At 39.4% G+C, this 20,321-nt stretch overlaps 2 protein-coding genes across 3 annotated transcripts; one reads left to right on the top strand and one right to left on the bottom strand.

Moving 5' to 3' along the window:
• Nucleotides 1-1,414: 1,414 nt before the first annotated feature.
• On the bottom strand, nucleotides 1,415-2,940 carry LOC121332725 (basic proline-rich protein-like). The gene is made up of 2 exons (XM_041398436.1): nucleotides 2,033-2,940; nucleotides 1,415-1,935 (listed from the first exon to the last, which is right to left on the bottom strand). Exon 1 carries the CDS (start codon nucleotides 2,938-2,940, stop codon nucleotides 2,077-2,079), a length of 864 nt encoding a protein of 287 aa, XP_041254370.1. The 3' UTR covers nucleotides 1,415-1,935; nucleotides 2,033-2,076.
• Nucleotides 2,257-20,059, top strand: FEM1C (fem-1 homolog C). 2 transcript variants are annotated; one of them, XM_041398423.1, is made up of 3 exons: nucleotides 2,257-2,384; nucleotides 2,926-3,652; nucleotides 13,909-20,059. In XM_041398423.1, exons 2-3 carry the CDS (start codon nucleotides 3,109-3,111, stop codon nucleotides 15,216-15,218), a joined length of 1,854 nt encoding a protein of 617 aa, XP_041254357.1. In that variant the 5' UTR covers nucleotides 2,257-2,384; nucleotides 2,926-3,108; the 3' UTR covers nucleotides 15,219-20,059. The 2 variants fall into 2 exon arrangements, with proteins under 2 accessions (XP_041254357.1, XP_041254358.1); XM_041398424.1 differs by lacking the exon at nucleotides 2,257-2,384 and adding an exon at nucleotides 2,610-2,717.
• Nucleotides 20,060-20,321: the final 262 nt, after the last annotated feature.

Here is a 20,321-nt window from a genome sequence, read left to right as displayed (position 1 = left end):
ATCAAAATGTGAACTTCATAGAACAGCAGTCAGGAGGCAACCACATTGTCAGACCTCCTTAAGTCCACTTAAATCATGAGAATGGCCTTTTAAAATATAAATGATTCTTGAAGATATATGTATAATGAGATATGAAAGAGTAAAGTAGCATCAGGACACTTAGAGAAGTATAACTCCTGTTGAATAATTAATTTCTCTGCTTAATTCATACATGACTACACCTAGTTACTCTAAGGTAGATGTCAGAAATATCAAGGCAGACTTATTATTTGTCACAGGAGTAAGATATTTTTATATAAAGAAGAAGCCCAGTGGGCTGATAGGCAGTGTCTAAAATCCCCAACAGTGTGCCTTGTGGTTGCATGCAAGGATTTATCTTCTGCCATGGTCCAGGCATTAAATCTCTGCAGAAGCCATTCCTGTTCCCTTCTGGCCTACTTGACCAATATTCCTCCTCTGGATCCTGTCCCAGGACCTTGGCCTAATCAGAGCTGGGAGAGGGGTGAGAACAGGCTGTGTTTGACACCCACAGACGCATTACTGCACCCACTGCCCTGCAGTTTGCAAGCCCACGAGAGCTGACTGCACTGCTTACTGCCTGCCCTGAAAACTCCAGTGATGGAACTGGGAAGGTCAGTCCGGTTATCATCTCCATGTTCCCTCCAGCACAGAACTGTTCCCTATAATACCTTATTTACACGTGCAATGATTTACACAGCCCACCAAGACTATCAATTAGCTCCCACAACTTTCAAATTATTTTTCTGGCTTGGCAGAGCCTCCCTACCAGCATATTATTTTTGATGCTAAGTATGCTCTTTCATCTGTTCATTTTGTTTTCAATTGCTGTTGACTACACCTGGCAACTCTCTTAAAATAAATCCTCCATTCCACTTGCATTTCTTGAATATATTCCCTTTTCTTCTTTCCCCCACTTCCTTTTAATTTAATATTTTCACACAGTTAGGTCTTTTAATGCATCTCCACAAATCAATACCACCACTTCCTTAAAAATTTTAATGGCTTTATTCTAATTTTCCACCAGTTTCTTATGGTCTTTCTTCTTCTGAGTCTTGCAGACAAAACAGCCAGCAGCCTGTGCATCATATTGCCAGCACCAGGTACAAAGGGTTACCCAGACTCTGATACATTGCTTTTGTACATAAAATTACAATTACAAATTTAATTGTTTTCTCCTTTCTGAGAAAACATATGAGGTAACATATTCAGTTGTGACAGAATTTGCATTCTTTTTAGGAGTTTTCTCTCTATTATCATAGGAACACAATAAATGCCACATTCTAAGCCTGTAGCAAGCCATGTGCAATCTCAATCGAGAAAAACAAGCTTTGCACCAGACAGCAACATTGTCCAGATCCTCCTCTGTGCTGCAAAAAATTTGAAAAAATTGGACTTTTAATCAATTTTTTTTTTTTTTTTAATTTGTGAAGCATATATGTACAGAATCACAGAATCATAACATAGTTAGAGATGGAAGTGATCTCTGGAGACCGTCCAGTCCAATCCCCCCACCAAAGCAGGGTCATCTCCAGCAGATTACACAGGAATGCATCCAGGTGTGTTTGGAATATCTCCAGAGCAGGAGACTCCACAATCTCTCTGGGAAGCCTGTTCCGGTGCTCTGCCACTCTCAGTGTAAAGTTCTTCCTCACGCTGAAGTGGAGTTTTTTGTGTTGCAGTTTATGGCTATTACTCCTCATACTACTGCTGGGCACTACTGAAAAGAACCTGGCACCATCCTCTTGGCACCCCATTTTGAGATATTTGCATGCATTAATGACACCTCTCTCAGTCTTCTGCGACCTACACAAGCCCAGCTCCCGCAGTCTCTCCTCGTACGGGAGGTGCTCCTGATCCCAGATCACTGGTGGGGTCTCTGCCGACCCGCTCCCGCAGCTCCTTGTCTCCCGCGCGCTGCGGAGCAAGGACGGGGCACAGTAGTGCCGGTATACAGCACAGATGTGTCCGTACAAAGCCCACGGCGTGTCTATGAAGTGCATTCCCAAAGTACCTCTGTGGGATCCTGTGGGATCCTGTGGGACCCCGGCGCTCCCCTCACACCCGGGCCCCGCGCTCCTCCTGCCGCCGCCCCCTAGCGGCCGGCTGTGCCCGCACGGCGCCCTCGAGCGGCGGCGTAGTCCCGCCCCGGGCTCGCGGGGCGTGGCTCTGATTGGCCGCGGCGAGGGCGTCCCGCCCCCTGCGCAGGGCCGGCCCTGGCGGCGGGGCCCGGCTGTCATGGAGGCGCCGGACGGAGCGCGGGCAGAGGTGGTGGGGGCGTCCCTCTGAGGTCGTCGGCGGCGGCGGCGGCGGCGGCGGCGGCGGCGGCGGCGGCGGCGGGAGACGGTCCGGACCGCCCCGGGAAGGTAGCGCGCGGCCTGGCGGGCCTTTCCGGCCGGTTCCGAGCACGGCGGCCACGGGGGTTGGATGCCGTGTGGGAAAGGAGGGAGGGAGATGGGGCCACCGGGCTCTGGGCGTAGCGGGTCCGGTCGTGAGGCGGGCGGAGGGCTCGGGCTCTCCCCGCCGTCCGAGGCTTGGCCGGAATACGGCCGTCGCCTTCCGCTCCCGGCTGCCTTGGAGGTGCGTGTCTGCGGGTCTTCTGGCGGGAGCCCGGGGCTCTGTACTTGGGAAATGCCCCGAAAGGAGTCGGGGGTGCAGCTGACGGAGGAATGGGGGAGAAGAGGATCGTTCTGTGTCTGGTATGGATAACGCGCTGGTAGGATCAGCCCCCTCCTCCCCGTAGCTTTCCTCAGGGGCCACCGCGCGGCCCGCGGGAGTTCCAAGGAATGCCGCTGGACACCGGCGCGCCACAACAGCGACTTGTTTGGGTGTAGCTGTGGGAAAATACAATGCGGTTGCTTGTTTGCGAAGTAGGAGGTGAAAACATCGAGAATTCTCCTTTTGCAGATTTGTGATAAGCATACCTGCGCTTCGTCAGGACCCTGTTTGGAGTCTCCATGTTGTCCTATCTGTGTGAAATTGATCTGAGAAGAAGTTGGGGACATTCTGTTTGGGCTGAGCACTTCCAGTAAACTCTTGGCTGAAAAATTCAGGTGTGTATCCATCCGGAAGCAGAGAGGTACAGGCTAAATGGATCTAAAGACGGCAGTCTTCAACGCGGCTCGTGATGGCAAGCTGCGGCTCCTGTCCAAGCTACTGGCAAGCAAAACAAGGGAAGAGGTGGCCGAACTGATGTCAGAAAAAACCAATGGTGCCACACCACTTTTGATGGCAGCCCGCTATGGTCATCTGGACATGGTGGAGTACTTGTTGGACCATTGCTCTGCCTCAATAGAGGTTGGTGGCTCTGTGAATTTTGATGGTGAGACCATCGAGGGAGCTCCGCCGTTGTGGGCAGCATCAGCCGCCGGCCACTTGAAGGTTGTTCAGTGTCTGTTGGATCATGGTGCGTCTGTCAACAACACAACACTGACAAATTCAACGCCTCTTAGAGCTGCCTGTTTTGATGGTCACCTGGAAATAGTCAAATACCTTGTGGAGCACAAAGCAGACCTGGAAGTATCAAACCGTCACGGGCATACGTGCTTGATGATCTCATGTTACAAAGGCCACAAAGAAATAGCTCAGTATTTACTTGAAAAAGGAGCTGATGTGAACAGAAAAAGTGTTAAAGGTAACTTAGTTTTTTCACTTTCACTGTGGTAAATAGAGGTAAAGTTACTAATTTACTTCTTAAAGAGCCTGACATAAAAAAAAAATCTTCTGTTCTCATAAACTCTAATATATAAAGTGTTTATAGCTGTATTTTTACTTTTTAATTTACTGGTTTTTAACATGGGTTATAACATTTTTATTTAAATTGATACATTTTAATCTTAAATTGCCAATTCTTAAAAGGCTTAGTCATATGAAGTGTCACATTTACTCATGTGTTAAAAGCTAATGAACTTGCTGAGAACCACTCTTTGTGGTAGGTTGTTCTAGCAACATACTCAAAAACATGAGCATATGTTCTTGGTTTTCATAGTAATTCTTTACAAATCAAGTATGCTTTATATAAAACTGATCTGTGCCCGTAAGGCTGGTCTAAGGAAATATGCATAAAGGAGAAAAATTGCTTTCTGCATTGAAAAATTAGGAACCACTTTGCTCTTCACCCACTCTCTCCAAATTACTGAGTAATTTTGTACCTTTACAAAATTGTACTTTACAAAAGTGTTAGTAAGCAAAAATATATATTAGAATTGAAGAAATGAAGATGCAGGTGACTGTGATCTCAGCAGAAGGACTTCCAGTTGCTCATGGATCTCAAACCCTTTTGCCCCTGTTTACAATTACTCTGGTTTTACCAAGCAAAGTAAAGATTTCTGGCTTTTTTTCCTGTGATCATAATTAGTTGAACATTTAAATTTTCTATTACATATCAGACTTGTATTTAGTTGTGATATTAGCCTGAAAAGCACACCAGTTACTGCAGTTTACGGCTAATATTTTATCTCACTGAGTCAGGATTAGGTTTCAGCAGGTTTTGGTTTTTTTAATATATATCAATATATATAAAAACTAATCTGCTAGCAGTTCTTTTTGTAGCATAATATTCTACTGCCTTTTTCAGGCTAATTATGTTTGTAGCTGTACACTGTACCTGTCAGTTATTTGTGTTAAAAACCCTTTGTGTCTAGATTGTTGTATGATATTGGTAAATACCAAATGTGAGAGTAATCTTTAGAAAAGCTGCTTGGTTAAATATGCGTTTTCTCAGCAAATCATGCAAATATGTGGGTTTAGCGTAAAGAAAGCTAAACTACAGATTTGTCATGGAGGTGGGCAGAGCAAAATAAATCTTCCTTTGTAAGGATTTGTGGTTGCTTATGAATCATCATGGACTTCTGGTAGGATAAAAATGTCATTTTTCTAAATAACATTCTGGGAATAGCAAGCTAAATATAAAGTGTGTAAGCAACTGAGAACATAGAGTTTAGTTTTAAACCTATCCGTTTATATGATAGGTGTGAACCAAGCAATGCTCTTAAATATTACATTTAATAGGGAAAAAGATGTAATTCTATAGCTCTTGTTCTCCCTCATTTTGTGTTCATGGAGTAGGCTTTAGCTTACTCATCTTTTTATTCACTTTATTAGTGAATTAGCGTTATTTGTCTTTGTTTAAATGACTGAGGATTTTCTGTCAATTATCTCAATTCCTTTCTACTTCCTTTAGTTTCTGTGTGACTTGCATCTAGGCACACAAGCAAAGGTTCTTAAAGTAGAAAATGATCCTTAATTAAAGAAGTTGGATTGGATATAGTTGAGCTCATTAAAACTCATTTTTTACTTCAAACTGTCATGTGTACAACTGCATGTGTGCACATAATAGCCATCTGTTGGTAATATGTGGAAATCCCCGCTGGTAGGACAGGAGCATACTTTTTGGTATCTTTAAGAAGTCTTATCTCTGAAGTTAATGAATAAGCACTAGTGAGGTAAAGCGAGCAAGCAAGCAAGTGCGATAAACCCCGAAAGTCATCTCTGAAAAGGCAGAAGAGCTGAGGAAAATTGGTAGCTGTTAGTATTGTAACGGTGGCTGAGATTCAGCAGGTAACCTCTTCAGTTTTGTTTTGCAAAAATGCTATTGATTTTAAAATCAGTCCAACAGTATTAATTCTACATTGTCACCCTCCCCCTCAAAGAATCTTGTGTATTACTTTCAGTTTCTACTCCTCCCTGCTATTTACTAAATAGCTGACGGTGTCCTGTGGTTGTAGCAGGAAGATAACCGAGCATCTAAGTGTTCTGCTCCTGAGTAGTAGGAGTTGCTGCCCTTGTATGTGAGTTCTGTTTAGACAGGCCCCTTCCTGGGCCATGTATAGAGAAGCCTATTCTTCCCTGAAAGATGTAAAAAAAAAAATTGTTGCATCTAAAATTGCAATGCTCCTTGTAAGAGCAGAACTATGTAACTTCAGTAGAGTTGCTGCGGTGGGAGATTTCTGTAGATCTTTTTTCAGATCACACAAGCTCTTAGAGCTTGCGTGAGGGTGGGGGGCAGAATTACTTGACCTATGTCTTGTGGTTTTCCACTGGATTTTCATATTGCAAAATATAAGTTAATGCATAGATATGAAAATGTTTCGAAGTGTTGACAGTTCCAGGGAAAAATCTGAATACTTTGATAGGAAAAAATAGGTACATTCACATGCATCTAAATGTATGAGAGAGTAGGTGAAAACATGCGGTAAAATCTTGCTTCTAAAATGCAGAATCCCACAGCTGTGTTTTGGACTGTGGAAATTCAGAGTTGAGAGGTTCTTGAAAAAGTTATGAAAGTATGGAAGTCCAGCCAGGAAACTGAGATGTTCATAAAGACTTCAGAGTGTGTCAGGTAAGATGCTACATGAGGTGAAGTGTAGGTCTGGCAGTGTTGCATGGTAGATGGTGCTGAAGAAGGATGTTTGTGTAGATGAGTCCTCAGCTGTGAAAGATAGCCAGTGGTTCTGAATTTAAAGTACTAGCCTTTGGTGTATTTGTTTCTACTGTTGTGCAGATCTGAACTTTCTCACAGTTTCCCTGAACTTCTGTGTAGGATTTAGGCAGCAGAACTGCAAATAAAGGATATTAAAAAAAGTCTTTTTGTTTACATGAACAGTGTAAGTGATGGGGACAAACTGATAGAAGGAGTAAGAAGGGTGGATGGGTTTTATTATTTCGTAATTGTGGAAAACAGCAAAAATGTCTGTAGATAGGAAGCAGCCTAAGCAATGCTTACAAAGTGAATTAATTTACCAATGTCTCTGATTCATAACTTTCACCAGTGTTCTGCTGTCATGGTTTAATGCCAGCCAGCAGACAAGCTACAGGCAGCCACTTGCTCACTTCCCCACCAGTGGGACCAGGAACAGAATACTCATGGCTTGAGATATAGACAGTTTAATAGGGAAAACAAAAGCAGTGTACACAAGCAAAGCAAAACAAGGAATTAATTCACCACTTCCCATGGGTAGGCAGCTATTCAGCCATCTCCACAAAAGAAAGGCCCCATCATGTGTAGCACTTACCTGAGAAGATAAACACCATCACTCCAAATGGCCCACCTTTTCCCTTTCTTCCCCTCAGCTTTATGTCCTGAGCATGGTGTCACATGGTCTGCAAATCCCTTTGGTCAGTTGGGGTCACCTGTCCCAGCTGTTATCTCCCAGTCTTCCATGCACCACCAACTTCCTCACCACCATGGAAGTACAAAGAGCAGAAAAGGTCTTGGCTCTGTGTAAGCCCTGCTGAGCAATAACAAAAACATCTCTGTATTATCCACCCTGTGTTCAGCACAAATCCAAAACAGCCCCATACTGGCCACTGTGAAGAAAATGAACTCTACCCCAGCTGAAACCAGCAGAACAACTCCTCGTTTAAGAAGCTGCAAATTAAAAATAAAGTTTAATGAGTTTCACTGGTAGTTAATGATCTCTTAGATGGCAAGTTTTTATGCTGTTCCTAAAAGTAAGAAGAGTGTGGATAATGTTAGAGTAGCAGAAACACTTTTTTTTTCAGAAGGTGGAATCCTAGAACTAAAAACCTCAAATGAAGCACAGTTTTGTCTCTGTTCCAGATGAGGAGCATGTTCTGTGTCAGCTGCATGCCGTTTTCTGTTCTGCTGCATTATGAAACCCGCCAGTGATTTGTTGTTAGAGTGGTGCTGCCTTACTATTATCTTCAGAACAGACCACTGCATTCTGAAAGACAGTGTTTCGCTGATGTGCACAGTGTTCATTTGGTGATGTGTAGGCAGAGAAGTGTTTACTCTCTTAATACAAGTGTCAGTTGTTTTAAGGATTGGGCTCTTTGGGCTGTCTTTTTAATTTTTTTTTTATTTAAGGGACAATATTTCATGTAAGTTCCCCAATAGAAATATTTTTCATTCAGACTGATTGTAAAGAAATCTTATACTTTTGCTTCAATTCCAGACAGGACAATTAACATCTTGCATTTTGAAAATTTGCAGTGCACATTTTAGTAGTTTGTGTTACAATTTATTCTCCTCTGCCAGATTTGCAGAAAGGAAGGGAAAAAAAAGCATTATTGCAGCAATTAGTGATTTAGATTATAGATAAAATATGCATGTGCTGATAGCCAGGATGGGCCAAATGCAAGTGAATTGTAACCTCGTTTCAAAATACGTGCTTGAGAGGCAGGTGTTTTACCTGAGCATAGCTGCTAAGTCTTTCCATTGCTCAGTGGCCCGGTATGCGGTCTCCTCAAAGTGCTTTCTGTGGTTTTGTTGGTGGTTTTCACCAACTCTGCCTGCCTTCTGTAGTTAACAGATTCATCAGCTAGCCTAAAGACTGGTTTTTCTCCTCCAGAGTATTAGAAAATCAGAATTTTGTTTCTAAGAAATGCTGGACTAGACATTCTCTTAGTTGTTTCTTGAGATATGCACAGGAGTGTTTGATTACATTTAAAAAAAAAAAAAGAATACTGTGATTCTTCAATTCCTCTGGTGGAGTATTTAGTATTTTTGCAAAATGATATGGTAAACAAGGTTTGCTGACTTTGTTTCCTTATTTTGGGAAGTACAGAAGCATACAAACTTCTGTCTCTATGGGTATGGTATCAAGGGCTAGTGCTATTTTTCAGTATCATTGTTAGTAAGGAACTGGAAGGTGTAACACTGTTGTTACTGGAAGGTGTAACACTCAAACCTGCTGGTAAGGAAAAAAAATCTTTTACAGACATGGCAGACCCAGAAGCAGGGGAATTATGGAGAGTCATGCTTTTTCCTTTATGACAAGTGCAGTCTAGTATGTGTTAAAAATAATTAATTTTCTTGTGCTGTAAACATTAAGGAGTCTTGACAGGTTTGTTTTGTTCTGAGGGTGTTTGTCTTCTCTGCTTGCAAAAGTTCATAGAATCATTGAGGGGGCAGGGAGGGGATAAAAAAGCCCCAAAACAAAGGTCCTTGGGTTTTATTTCTGCTTGTTATTGTTGTTGCTTTTTTTGGGTGTTTTTTTTTCTGTTTTGTTTTGTTTTGTTTTGTTTTTTAATTTTCCCTGTGAATAAGCACTTGCTAAAAGTATACTGTGTCTTTTTTTTGGGCAGCGAGGGGGTTGCTTTTTTTCCTTTTTTTGGTAGGTCTTACATGGTACAGGTCTCTGAAACTTGTAGATATTTTGTATGTGACTGTGTGTGGAAACTGAACTTCAGGAGGAATGTCTAGGTTATGTGAGGAAGACAAAGATACAATTTAAGTTTAATTCTAACTATAAAGTTTTTGTTTAAATTAACTCATTCACAGCATGCTGTTATTTATGTAATAATTGATAATCTTGATAATACAATTTCTCTTGAAGTATTTTAGTGAGCAAGACAGCAATTATTCCCTTACATAATTTGGAAATTAGATTAAAATAAATTGTTGAGATTAGCAGTTCTTTGCAGTTTTTAGTTAGTTTCTTGAAGGAAAGACGTTTAGTTTTTATTCACTATGCACACTAAGCATTAGGATGTATAAGTTTTCTTATGCACTGTCCATGTATGTATCTATCTGGCAGTACTTTTCTTTTAAATCAGTAAAGGCTCTTGGAAGACTGAATTGCTTCAAGTGCTGTAGTAGAAAAAGAAATTAATATTACATGAAAAATTTCACTTTGTAAAAGTGATCAATTTATTTGTAAGGCTGCAAAAATATATACAGGTGGTTAATGTGCACACCGGTCAGTCATTAAAATTAAATACTTTTATTTCCTTTCTTTTTAACGATCTTGGATAGAAATTCAGATTGGTGTTAAGTTTTAATGTAAGTTTTACAACGTGGAAATTTGATAGAGCATTTTGGAAGTATTAGGAAGTGGATGCACTTAATTGGTTGCAAATCAAGTCTAATCACTTTCTGTGTCATGCCTTTATTTTCTTCCATTCCCTTGTCACAAGCTGTTAGTCTATTTTGGGAATTACTTGCTTCTGACATAGAAGGGCCTGTCCTCTTTATGAATTTCAATACCCACCCGGCTCCAGTAAACTTTTGGAAACACTGGGTTTTGTGATACATGAAGTGTTTCTGAAATGTTCATAACTCCTTTTAAAGGAGTCCTGTTAACAAAAGAGTCAAGTATGAAGAAATAACACTGCCAACTAGCCATACCTTTTTTTGTACCTTATATCTGCAAGATGTAGAAGGAACTGGGGTTGGGATTATTCTGTTTCTTTTTGCTATTTTTAATGGGGTAGTTACTAGATAATATGAACAGTAAAGTTTTATACAGATAGACGCTGTTTGTAAGCACTATTAGCAATACAGTATAGTGACACTTAATATTTAGCAGAGAAGTATCGGGACTTCCAGAATCATCTGCAGTCGAGTTTTTTGTCTGTGCAAGGAGAAGCCTTTTATGTTATGGTAACAATTGCTATCTTTGATATGTGATTAAATTCCCATTGGAATTTAAATTTTGCAATTTAAAATTGATTTTAAAAAATCAGATGAAACCTACTTTACAATAATCATTCCCATCTTTAAAAAATTACTTTAATTTGACCAAATCCATCATATGTGTCTCTTTGAAAATTATTTGTCAAAGAGAATGACTTTCAAATTACTTTTGCTTTTTTTTGGCCTTTTCCTTCTTAATACAGTATTAGATATAGCATTGTTTTTTAGTTTGTTACTGAATAGATAATGTTACAAAAATTGAATTAACTTCTGCATTGTGTTCAGCCACTATTTGTCACTATAGATGATATGGTCACCATAGTGACGCTATAGACAATGTAATGTTTTGAAATGGGTGAGTTAATTCACAGAATAGTGGGTGATTTGCTGTGTTTATTTGAACTGCTCAATTCCTGGTCAATTTGTGGCCAATGTATAGCCTTTGATTTACGCATTAAGGCGCCTCTCATGTTGTCGTTCAAATACTTCCTCTAATATAGCAGTTGATACTTGCTAGGTATAGATGACTGGCAGTGTTATTTCTTAAGGCTGGGGTTTATGTTTGGGGTTTTTTTTAAGTTGACAACTCTCAACTATCTTTTTACTCATCACTTTTATAGGGAAACTCGTGTTTCTTACAAAGTATTCTTCCCACTGCTGTATCTGTACCATCCAGTCAAACTTCAGTGAGGTACAGGCATTGCATAAGAATTAGTGGTGATGGCCTCACATTATTAGTTCATACATGGCATAATTTAAGCTGTGATTATTTTCATTCTAAGGGCTAGTGCAGTATAAACAACTGGAAAATTACACTACTTCTGATACGCTTTAAACTGAAACCAGTAATTGTAATACCAATAAAAAAACGTAAATTGTTTTAAATTTAGAGCATCCAGTTGGAAAGAGCAGTGAAATTCCTTGGAGTCTGAAGCATATTTCCACATGTTCTGCATAGCTGCATTGTAAATTAATGGCATACAGATTGCTGGATTTAGTTTACATGGAGAATGGCCAAGCTTATTTTGTGTGGATTTTTTTCAGTCATAGCGTGTATGCCTGTTGATTGATAAAATAGTGTCAAAAGCAGTGTTACATGGTGATGGATCTGCAGTATGTAATATGCATAGCTGGCACTGTTGCAGTGTCAAAAGTAGCAAAATACATATTAATAGTTGTGAAACAATAGTAAGAACTTGGATGTTACTGATATCTTTTGACTTATTTGTTTTTAATATGGTTTTATGTTACTGTTTTTAAAATACATTAAAAATATTTATTTGAAGGTAGAAACAGCTCCCAGTTGTAGAGCTCTGCTGTGAAGGATAGTGTTTGGAGTTGAGTACACTCTGAAACAGCTGTGTTAACTGCTGGCTCAGCCAGCACCCATGTGCATCTGGTTTTGCCTTTATCAATAAATACAGAACTGAAGATGGTCTGAGGGACCAGCCATTCTTTAGTTCTGAGTTAACTGCTGTAGTTTCATTTTAACTAGACTTTCAGCAGCATAGCAAGAAGAATAAGTGTATGTGTATTGGTAAGTTTGTATATAGGTCTGCATTTGACATCTTCCTCTCTTAGGAATGTCAAGGTTTTGTCCTTTCTTAGATGGGATATTGACATTTTTCCAGTCTGTGATGTCACATACAGAGAGAATTATAGTTGATAAGCTATGTATGCCAAATTCGCCAGCTTTCAATCTACCTAAATTTGCTTAAATCACTGCTCCTGCAATTGAAAATTTTGTTAATCTAGGTAGAGATTGTAGTGTGGCCAGACTTTATAACTTACTTAGTGCTGTTAATGTAAAAATTGCTTGAGGTATTAGAAAGATGGAAAATCACTTCCATTTGTTTGAACTGGATTTAACTTTACAAATCTTGATCTAACAGATAGTTTCATGCACCTTTCTGTTGGGATGTCTTCCTCAGTTTACTTGTTAGTAAATGATTGTAAATCACTGGCTACTATTCAGAAATGTTTCAGGAAAAGAAAGTTTTGAAAGTTAAGTTCACTGTCAATAAATGAAGCAATCTAGAATTTTAATGGGTTTTTTCCTTAAAATATTTGAATTTTGCTCTTAAAATATGATTCAAGGGACAAAATATGTTCATACCTGTGATATAATTGCAAAAACCTGAGTCATAATCTTTAGAAAATAACTTTTTACTCATGTTTTATATGAATTTGATTAGTGTGTCAGCTAAATTTGATAGCCACATTCACTGCAATCCTTTGAGCTGAGTCCTTCAGACAGTTCTACACCCAGTGCACCATGACCCTACTCATCCCACACTTGGATAACTTGTCCAGAAGGATGTTGTGGGGACAATATAAAAGCCAAAAAAGGCAAAACTCACTAAAAGGTAAAAATCCCACATCCACTATCTTTCTTTCATCTGATGGATGGGTGACCTTATTGTAGAAGCATATCAAATTAGTTAACACAGGACGTTTTCCTTTCCACCGAAGCTGATAGTACCTAATGATTGCATTGTCTTTTAAATGCCTTACAGTAGCATTCAGTATAATCTTCTCCATAATTTTTCTGAGTGTTGAGGTGAGACTAACAGGTCTGTAGGTTCCTGGGTAATCCCCCTTTCCATTCTTAAAATGAAATAACACTGGGTAGCTCCTATTCAGTAAGGACCTCCCCAGACTCCCAAGACATTTGGTAGCTGGTGGAGAGGAGTAGTGCCATAACAAACATCAGCTTCTTCAGTACTCAGGTAAATCCCATCAGATCCCATGGACTTGTGAACTGTGAACTGCTACAGCTAGTTCCTGAGAGGTGTCTAAACAAATGGGAAGTCACTATTCCTGAGGTCATCCTCTGAATCCAGGGCAGATGGCCGTTTATCTGTATTATTAAAGACTGAGGCAAAGGAAGGCATTGAGTGTCTCCACATTTCTTCACACTTAATAGTCAGATAACCATCTTCAATAAGTATCAGTCTGGTATTCTCTTTAGACCTCGTCTTGCTACTAGTGTACTTTAAAAACCCTTCTTGTTGTCTGACACAATACTGGTCAGTTTCAACTCTAATTGAGCTTTGGCCTTTTGTATCTTGTCCAATGCATATATGAACCACAACTCTATCAAATTCCTGCAAAACCTAACCTTGTTTCCAGACAGCATGCAATTTCTTTTTCCTCCTGAACTCCAAGAGGAGTTTTCTGTCCAATCAAGCTGGTCTCCTGTTTCCTTGATTTTGATACAATGGAATTGTCGACTCCTGTGCTTTTATGAAGTGAAGAATTCCATTTTAATTCTGGTTTGGGTATTTTCCTTAAACCTGTTTAATTTTGTCATATAAACATATCAAACATTTTTATTTTTACAACTGCCTGGCAGCCTTGCTTTCATAGTACATAGATGGGGAAACAAAAGCTATTTTAAAACCATTAATATTTGGGGATTTTTAACTTTTTTTTTTTTTTAAACTATTAGCATGGTGAGATTTGGACTGTAATTTGATATGATTTGTGCAATCGTGTTTGTTCTTTTGCAGGAAATACAGCGCTACATGACTGTGCAGAATCTGGAAGTTTGGAGATCATGAAGATGCTTCTCAAGTATTGTGCTAAAATGGAAAAGGATGGTTATGGAATGACTCCCCTTCTGTCAGCCAGTGTGACAGGCCACACAAATATAGTGGACTTTCTGACCCAGCATGTACAGACTAGTAAGGCTGAGCGCATAAATGCCCTGGAGCTTCTAGGAGCAACATTTGTGGACAAAAAGAGAGATCTTCTTGGTGCTTTGAAATACTGGAAAAGAGCTATGGAAATGAGATACAGTGATAGGACTAATATCCTCAGCAAACCTGTGCCACAAACACTAATTATGGCTTATGATTATGCTAAAGAGGTAAACAGCTCAGAAGAGCTAGAAAATCTTATTGCAGACCCAGATGAAATGAGAATGCAAGCATTATTAATTAGAGAACGTATTCTTGGCCCTTCACACCCAGACACATCCTACTATATTAGATACAGAGGTGCTGTATATGCGGACTCGGGAAACTTCAAGCGTTGCATCAATTTATGGAAGTATGCTTTGGATATGCAGCAGAACAATCTTGATCCTCTAAGCCCTATGACAGCCAGCAGTTTGCTGTCATTTGCTGAACTTTTCTCCTTCATGCTTCAGGATAGGGCAAAAGGCCTGCTAGGCACTACTGTCACTTTTGATGATCTAATGGGTATACTGTGCAAAAGCGTTCTTGAAATAGAACGGGCCATGAAACAAACCCAATGTCTTCCTGATCCAATACAGCTGAACAAAGCTCTTTCAATCATTTTGCATTTAATTTGCTTGTTGGAGAAAGTACCTTGCAGCTCAGAGCAGGAACATTTTAAGAAACAAACTATTTACAAGTTTCTTAAGCTTCAGCCTAGAGGAAAAAATAACTTCAGTCCACTTCACCTTGCTGTTGACAATAATACTACATGTGTTGGTCGCTACCCAGTTTGTAAATTCCCCTCTCTTCAAGTTACTGCTATCCTGGTGGAATGTGGTGCTGATGTAAATGTCAGAGACTCCGATAACAACAGTCCATTACACATTGCTGCACTGAACAACCATCCAGACATCATGAATCTTCTTATCAAGTCAGGTTCACATTTCGATGCCACAAACTCATGTAAACAAACAGCTAGTGATTTGCTGGATGAGAAGGAAATGGCAAAGAATTTAATCCAGCCCATAAATCATACTACTTTGCAGTGTCTTGCTGCTCGTGTAATAGTGAATCACAACATATCCTATGCAGGGCATATCCCTGAAAAACTAGAGAACTTTGTTTTGCTCCATAGATGATAGTGTGGTGTTCCAGAGTACTGTTTTCGAAGCACGACATGGTGATATTTTCCTTGAGCACTGTTGTGATACACCAGCGTTCCTTTAGCTTGCTCCATTTTGCTCTCATTGCCTAGTGTTAGCATCAGATCTGCAGAGTTGGTTACCCAGTATTTAATATGAATATGCCATATAATATATTTTGTGGATTATTTAGAAATGTAATGCCATATTTAGACTTTAAGTTGTCTGCCAAAGGCTTGTCTTTTCTGGTCTTATTTGCCTGTTGGGTGTTTGGGACTGAGTTGAGTATTTTCCACTGATGTCTTTTTACTATAACTGTTATGTGGATTTTATACGGTTGGAAGGTCATCTTTTTTTGGTTTTGCTTGAGTGTTTCTACTCCTACTCTCTTCTTTTTCTATGGACTCATTGCTAAACTGTGCAAGTTGTATGAACTTGTTAACATTTGCAACTACCATAAGTGCTTTTATCTTCTCTATGCACTGGCTTAAACATGACTGTTGTGTGTGAGCATATTTCTATGCAGCACTTGGCCAATTTCTACTTAAATGCCAATCTTGTTTTGCAGTTTGTTTAGAGCTCTCTTAAGAATGCTGTCTTCATAGCATGATGAATTTTGGAGTTATTTATCAGCTCTCCAAACTTGGGTTTGACTTTTTTGACTGCTGTAACTGAGGTTGCTTTGATTTTGATCCTCTGGAGTTTTTTCCTAAACTGGGGAGAAGAAATTCTTGCTTTTTTTGATTGTAGTCCACTTGAACGTTAAATCTGAAAATTGTTCTGTTGCATCATGCAGCTGGGGGAAGAGTCCTCAAGGCGTACAACTGACACCTTCCCCTCTGCACTGTCTTGCTTGTGCCGGTTATGTGGCTAGATGTGAAGTTTGCTCAAAGTTTAACCTCAAACCTTAATGATACACTTCTGTGAGAAATAGATCAAATATATGCTCTGCTTTAAAATCTGCAAATCAGCTTTAGCTTACAAAAGAAAACTGAAGCATGTTGATGGCATGATTTTTATCAGTCCAGATCTAGACATCATATAGTATAGTAAGTGGCTGTCTGCCAGGGTACTGAAAGTTCTATAGCAGTGTCCTTTTTTTCTTCATTTTAAGTATCTTTATAAATACTTGCATGGATTTTTCATCTCTACTATGTCAGTTGTACTTAACAAAAGCAGTTCTGTTGTGTATATAGCTCCTATTAAAGTACCTATTTTTTATAGTATTTGCACAACAGCTTAGCTTTTGCGACAGAAAGGGCTCTTTTGACTTGATAAGAAGTTTATAAATGAAGATCATAAATGTGAGTGCGATTCAGGTAATTAATATAATTCAGCACTTTACTGTTGATTAATAGTAGAATTTATTATGGCACATTAGCCCTAAAAATGTCTTAAAGTGAAATTAATTTCCGTTGGATAGGATACAGTTTACTTGCAAATTTAGTCGTATAGCATTTTGGGTATTTTTGGCTTAATGTTTCATCTCAGTTGTGGGCAGTAAGTGTACCTATGGAGTTCTTGCTCCAGAAATCCAACAACTGATTTTATGCCTTTGTCAGAGATGAGAGTTATTTAGAATCCAAATTGGTTAGGTTAGAAGGGTCTTTGTAGTACTTTAATTTTTGAGTTGATGTTAGAACACTCTTGTCATTTGTTGTTGAACTTGAGGAAAAACATGTCTTGGGAGCACATAAGAATAGCCCTTCCTTGTTTTTGTTCTGTTTTGGCATTCCTGCCACGGTATGGCAGTGTACAGGTGCCTACTAGCTTAGCCATTTTTGCAAAAATTATGGGGATGTTTTTAAGCAAAGATATGTTGAAAGCAGTGCTGTTTGTGTATTGTCACTACCAGACTTGCTGTTTTGAAGCAATTTTCTCTGGTTTGTCCCTTGCCGTGTCTATGTTGTATACTATTACGAGAATCATAGAATCATTTAGGTTGGAAAAGATCCTTAAGATCATTGAGTCCAACCCTTAACCCAGCACTGCCAAGTCCAGCACTAAACCATGTCCTTAAGTGCCACATCTGCATGTGTTTCAAATACCTCCAGCCATGGTGACTCAACTGCTTCCTTTGGGCAGCCTGTTACATTGGTTAACCACTCTTTCCATTAAGGAGTTTTTCCTAGTATCCAATCTTTTTCTCCCCTAATTCAGCTTGAGGCCATTTCTCCTTATTTTATCACTTGTTACTTAGGAGAAGAGGCCAACCCCTGCCTTGTGAAGTAATTGTAGAGAGTCATAAGCTCTCCACTGAACCTCCTTCTCTCCAGGCTGAACAACCCCAGCTCCCTCAGCTGATCCTCATCTTGGATATTGTGATCCAAACCCTTCCCCAGCTCCACTGCCCTTCCCTGGACATGCTCCGGCAGCTCGCTATCTTTCATGTAATGAGGGAACCAAAACTGAATACAGCACTTGAGGCATGGCTTCACTGATGCCCAGTGCAGGGGATAATCACTGCCCTCATCCTGCTGGCCACACTATTGCTGATACAGGCCAGGATGCAGATTTTTCTAGCATCACACAAGACTAAACTCTATCAGTTGACTGAATTGCTGTGATTTGTAATGCTTAGGACATGTGCCACTCAGCTTTTCATTTGTGAGGATGTGTAGTTTGGTTTTTGAATTTATACATTTTAATGCTTTTCTGCTGCTCTGTAAATGGGGATAATCAGCAAATGATACTGTGCTAGAATTACACATCAAGTCATAAAAATAATTCTTTTTGTATAGGTCACAGAGAAAAGGATTTGCAGAGTTTTTTACTTTGGAATCTGTCCTGCTCTTTAGTAGTTTTAGTTTAAATTTCTGTTTCTATAACTGACAATTACCCTGTGTAAAATTGGTTGGTTATTCAGCCTGGGGAAGAGAAGGCTACAGGGAGACCTTGTATAGGACCTTCCAGTACCTAAAGGAGGCTACGAAAGAGCTAGAGAGAGGCTTTTCACAAAGTCGTGGGGTGTAAGTACAAGGGGGAGTGGCTTTAAACTGAAAAGAGTGAGATTTAGCTTAGATATAAGAAATTGTTTACTATGAACATGGTAAGGCACTGGTGAAGGTTGTCCAGAGGAGTTGTGGATGCCCCATTACTGGAAGTGTTGAAGACCAGACTGGATGGGGCTCTGGTCCAGTGGAAGGTGTCTCTCTGTGCATGGCAGAGAGGTTGGAACTAGCTGATCTTTAAGGTCCCTTCCAACCCAAATCATTCTATGGTTTATGATTATTAGTCCAGAAATACAATGTAAAAAATTTTAATTGTTAGCAATTTTTTAAATGGAAAGCATTCCCAAAAGTGAAAGCATATCACTATTAGTTTTATGTAAATCTAGTGAATATTGCTACAAGAAAGGCTTACTGTGTTAGCTGCTCTTTAGAAACATACCAGGCTATTAGTACATGCTGATTTATTGCACGAATTTCTGTGTAAATATTTACTGATGTGCATCAGTCCGAAGGATTTATCACCTCCATGCTGAATTTAATTGCTCATGGTGATGAAGCTCTCTGACCTGCTCTCTGCCAGGTAACTTAGACTTAGGTGTCCTGACAGATGAGTTCATGCATTTTTGGCCACTTTGCATTTAGACCTATGTGTTTACACTACTCTGTTTTATTTATCTTAATTTTAATTTTGTAATATTTTTGACTAATTCTTGCACCATTTTCTCCCTATTTGGCCTTTTTTCTGATGAAACACACTGCTTCTGAGCTACTGACACAGAAAAATGCTGAGAATACTGCAGAAATAATTATATGCCCTGCAGGAATGAAACAAGTTTTAAATTGATTAAACAGCTTACAGGTATCACTCCCTTAGAGACAAAGAAACTGATACCTCCTTGTTTCTTGAGACCTCTAAGTTGCATTTCTTGGGGAAAGGGATAAATGCATAGAGCAGCTTTTATTCTGATAGTTGTGGATTTCAACTGAAGTCCTTCAACAAGGAAGATGAAAAATATTCTTATTAAAAAAATCTTAAATTATGTTCCTATTTATGTATCACTTAGGCTGGTAACAAGATTCCAGCTGTCTGCAGTGTCTCTGTTGTATTTGTTAAGTGCAGTGTAAAGACATTTTCTGAAATGCAAGGCAACATTGTGGCTATTTTTCCATATATACTTCACAACACTCCCTGGATAGGAAGTAGACTTGTATTGTTCCTAAGTCCGCAAAGAGCTGTCTTTTGACAACTGTTTTGCAACTGGTTAAAATTAACCTCTTTCTATTTTTACAAACGCTACTTTAAAGAAAGTAATGCAGTGCTATAGCAAAATCCTTAAAGGAGGACTTGTAATTAGATGAAAACCTTTTGAGGAAAAGCGTGCCTCTCCTCCGTTTTGTATCAGCTGGGATGGTGGGATATGGCTGCTCTTGAAAAAGCTTTGAAATATAGATTGGAATGACTGTTATACTCTAAAACGTTGAGAAGCATGAAAAAGTAGACTAAACACTAATTGTACCTTCTGTGACTAAAATGACACCAACTGGTATTTAACACTTCAAAGTAATTTTGGTAATTTTGATGAGAGACATACTAGACTGCTGATATTTCTTGCTTTTGAGTGTAAAAGTAACTGTTGAGCCCGCAGTGAGGGCAGAGTGAAAAGCTGTTGTTGGTTTGGTTTTAAATAATGTTGTATTTGTGTTCTGTTCTATTGCAAAGACTTCCTATGCAGGGCTAGGTCCGTGTATGGAAATATTGCAGTTTCTTTTTTACGTGAAGTAATTAGCTTTAACAGTAATGTAAAAAAGGAATAATAAGCATATTTCTCTGCTCCTACTCTCTTTAGGCTCCAAATACAGATTACATTAAAATTATGTTTTGGAGAACACCTGTCCGAGTGTATATATGTGTTTTCTCTAGGGTATGCAGTGCTGGTTGGTAAACTGCTTTTCCTATTGAGTAGCTAAATGTGAATGCTGCAGCTTCAGTCTTCCTGTCATTAAGAATTGTACCTTAAGCAAAAAGTCATATTTCATGCTCTTTCTTTCTGTGAAATTATGGTCTGGCAAAGCCTTTAAATTTCGGTGGTGGGTAGTAGTAAAGAAAATGCTTAAACTGAATGTTACAGGAGAAATTATTTTCCCACTT

This window comes from Onychostruthus taczanowskii, unplaced genomic scaffold (genome assembly GCF_017590055.1).
Source record: "Onychostruthus taczanowskii isolate IOZ18803 unplaced genomic scaffold, ASM1759005v1 scaffold148, whole genome shotgun sequence".
Taxonomy (NCBI): Eukaryota; Metazoa; Chordata; class Aves; order Passeriformes; family Passeridae; genus Onychostruthus; species Onychostruthus taczanowskii.
This window is presented reverse-complemented; position numbering and strand designations above follow the sequence as displayed.

What these genes read in the sequence shown, in the direction of transcription:
- FEM1C (XM_041398423.1), top strand. Translation starts at nt 3,109, where the DNA reads ATGGATCTAAAGACGGCAGTCTTCAACGCGGCTCGTGATGGCAAGCTG. An exon ending in GAACAGAAAAAGTGTTAAAG is followed by an intron (nt 3,653 to 13,908) that starts GTAACTTAGTTT and finishes GTTCTTTTGCAG; the next exon opens with GAAATACAGCGCTACATGAC.
- LOC121332725 (XM_041398436.1), bottom strand. Translation starts at nt 2,940, where the DNA reads ATGCTTATCACAAATCTGCAAAAGGAGAATTCTCGATGTTTTCACCTC.